Below are 2,055 nucleotides of genomic sequence, written 5' to 3' on the forward strand. Positions count from 1 at the left end.
ATCATCTGAAAATAAAAGAGAAATATACGAAGAGTGCATATTATACTGACCAAAAATAACATGTCATTCCATATATCTCCATAGATTTGTTTCACAAAATTGTTGAAGACGACAGGTGCAGATATAATCGATATCATGACGTTATCAGCTTATCTGTGGCGTTTGGCCTGGAAGTGACCATGACCTCAGCTCACACTTAACTGCATTGATAATCGGACATCGTTCATGGATAAGTTTAAAGGGATACAGTATTCTTAACATTCGCTTAACGATAGATGTCAATTGCAAACTGAAACCATCCCAGAGTTAAGATATAAAAAGGCTAGTGAAATAAACTTACTGCCTGTAGGAGCTATTGAGGTTTGTTCTGGTTTAGCTGTAATGTTAATCGGTTGTGCATTTGGATCTACGATAGTCACATGGTAAACAACTTTAAGGACGGTATCATTCTGTCGAACATGTACTGTATATTGTCCAGCATCGTCAAAATTAGCATTGGCAATAAACATAATCTCTTTCCTAGATCCTATATGTAGATCTATGACATTATTTACTCTATTTAATGACATATCTCCCTCTGGAAAATTTTTATACCATCTGGTCGTCACTGGATAACCAGAATAGTACAATTCTAAATCACGTCTTTTACCCTGTTCAATTGTTACGTTGGTTGTTATCATATCGTAAAATATCTGCAATGGACCTAAAAGAGAAGCGATTAAAGTTTTGTGGAATGTATTTCATTTTGCTACTACCGATGAGTTACATCAAATGAAAAGTGTTCACTGTATGTTGCAATTATACCTATACACAGAGCAAAATAAAAATATAATATTGTCTTTATTTAAGTATTTACTATAGTTTAATAAAATAGGTGTTCAAAATCAACCGATTTTATCATAAATAATACTATGTTGTATTCGTTGCCCGTGTGTTAAGCCAAGTAAATTTACCAGTGGTAATTACCATTTGATTTTCGCAAACCTCGAAAATTCAGCATTCAGATATAAGATAGATATGTTTCTAATCATAACGAAACTGCAAAACAAAACAAAGAATCCACAACAACATATTTGCAATACATTGGTTGCAGCTAATGAACTTTTCATAGTTCGGAGAACGGTGAAATTAACTTTTGGTCTTTGGGGTTAAATGATTTTACTCAGAGTTAAGGAATACAGCATCCATGTAGTGGGCTTACTTACATTCAAGGACATTAATCTCTACATTATCACTACTCAGTCTACCAAATCCAGTGAAAGTAAAACATGAAAAATAGTGATCTGTACATTTTAATTTAGTTGTGGCTCTGTAATTCAGGAAATGCCCCTTAGAAACAGTAGTAGTAAGATTGCTGGCATCACTATTTCTAGTTATAGACGTTGATACCATGGTAGGGTCGTAGGTTGTAGTACCGTAAACAACTACTTGACACAATAAATTCACTTCCTGACCTACTGTTCCAAAGTAAGCAGATGAAGTCAACTTTGCTACTACAGATGTATCTAGAAAATAAACAAAAATTAAGTCTAAATCTAAGTTTCATGATACCTTGCTTAAAACGTCAAAATAAAAATGACCTATTCAAGAATTTAAGGTAGAAAAGCTTGCAATCATATGATCCAAAGTTTGATAACAAAATATTTCTTTGACAGTTTCATATGTTTTGGATCATGTTTTATCTCTTTATATATGTTAAATGTTGTAATACTTAAAACTAATTACTTACAACCAGTTTTTACTTTAATAGTTGCCTCTTGATTTCCATTTTTACAGGTCCATTTGTTATCATCGTTTTCCTTTATTACTACTTTGATTATAATTTCTGATTTCCGAGTGTCAAAATATGTGCGAAAGCCAGGATCTGGACTGCCTGGCACAATCAAACATGGAGACTCATAGGAGTATCTTGCCAAACAGGTTAGTAATGGCGCATCACCTCTAATGAATTGCACATTTTGAGATCTATCTATTGGACCGCATGTTAAAGGACACTCGTTTCCAGTAACGCAATTTTCTGTTGGTGCTGTAAACTGAAAATCAGCTGAAAAAGTC

The 2,055-nt window shown here is 33.5% G+C and overlaps 1 protein-coding gene across 1 annotated transcript; it reads right to left on the reverse strand.

Moving 5' to 3' along the window:
• Positions 1–340: 340 nt before the first annotated feature.
• On the reverse strand, positions 341–1,873 carry LOTGIDRAFT_176872 (hypothetical protein; the record flags this gene model as incomplete). Its single annotated transcript, XM_009063001.1, has 3 exons — positions 341–703; positions 1,206–1,505; positions 1,730–1,873. Coding segments are annotated over 3 exons (807 nt in total), but the record flags the coding sequence as incomplete, so codon positions are not given.
• Positions 1,874–2,055: the final 182 nt, after the last annotated feature.

The sequence above is a fragment of the Lottia gigantea genome (genome assembly GCF_000327385.1).
Source record: "Lottia gigantea unplaced genomic scaffold LOTGIsca_5464, whole genome shotgun sequence".
Classification (NCBI taxonomy): domain Eukaryota; kingdom Metazoa; phylum Mollusca; class Gastropoda; family Lottiidae; genus Lottia; species Lottia gigantea.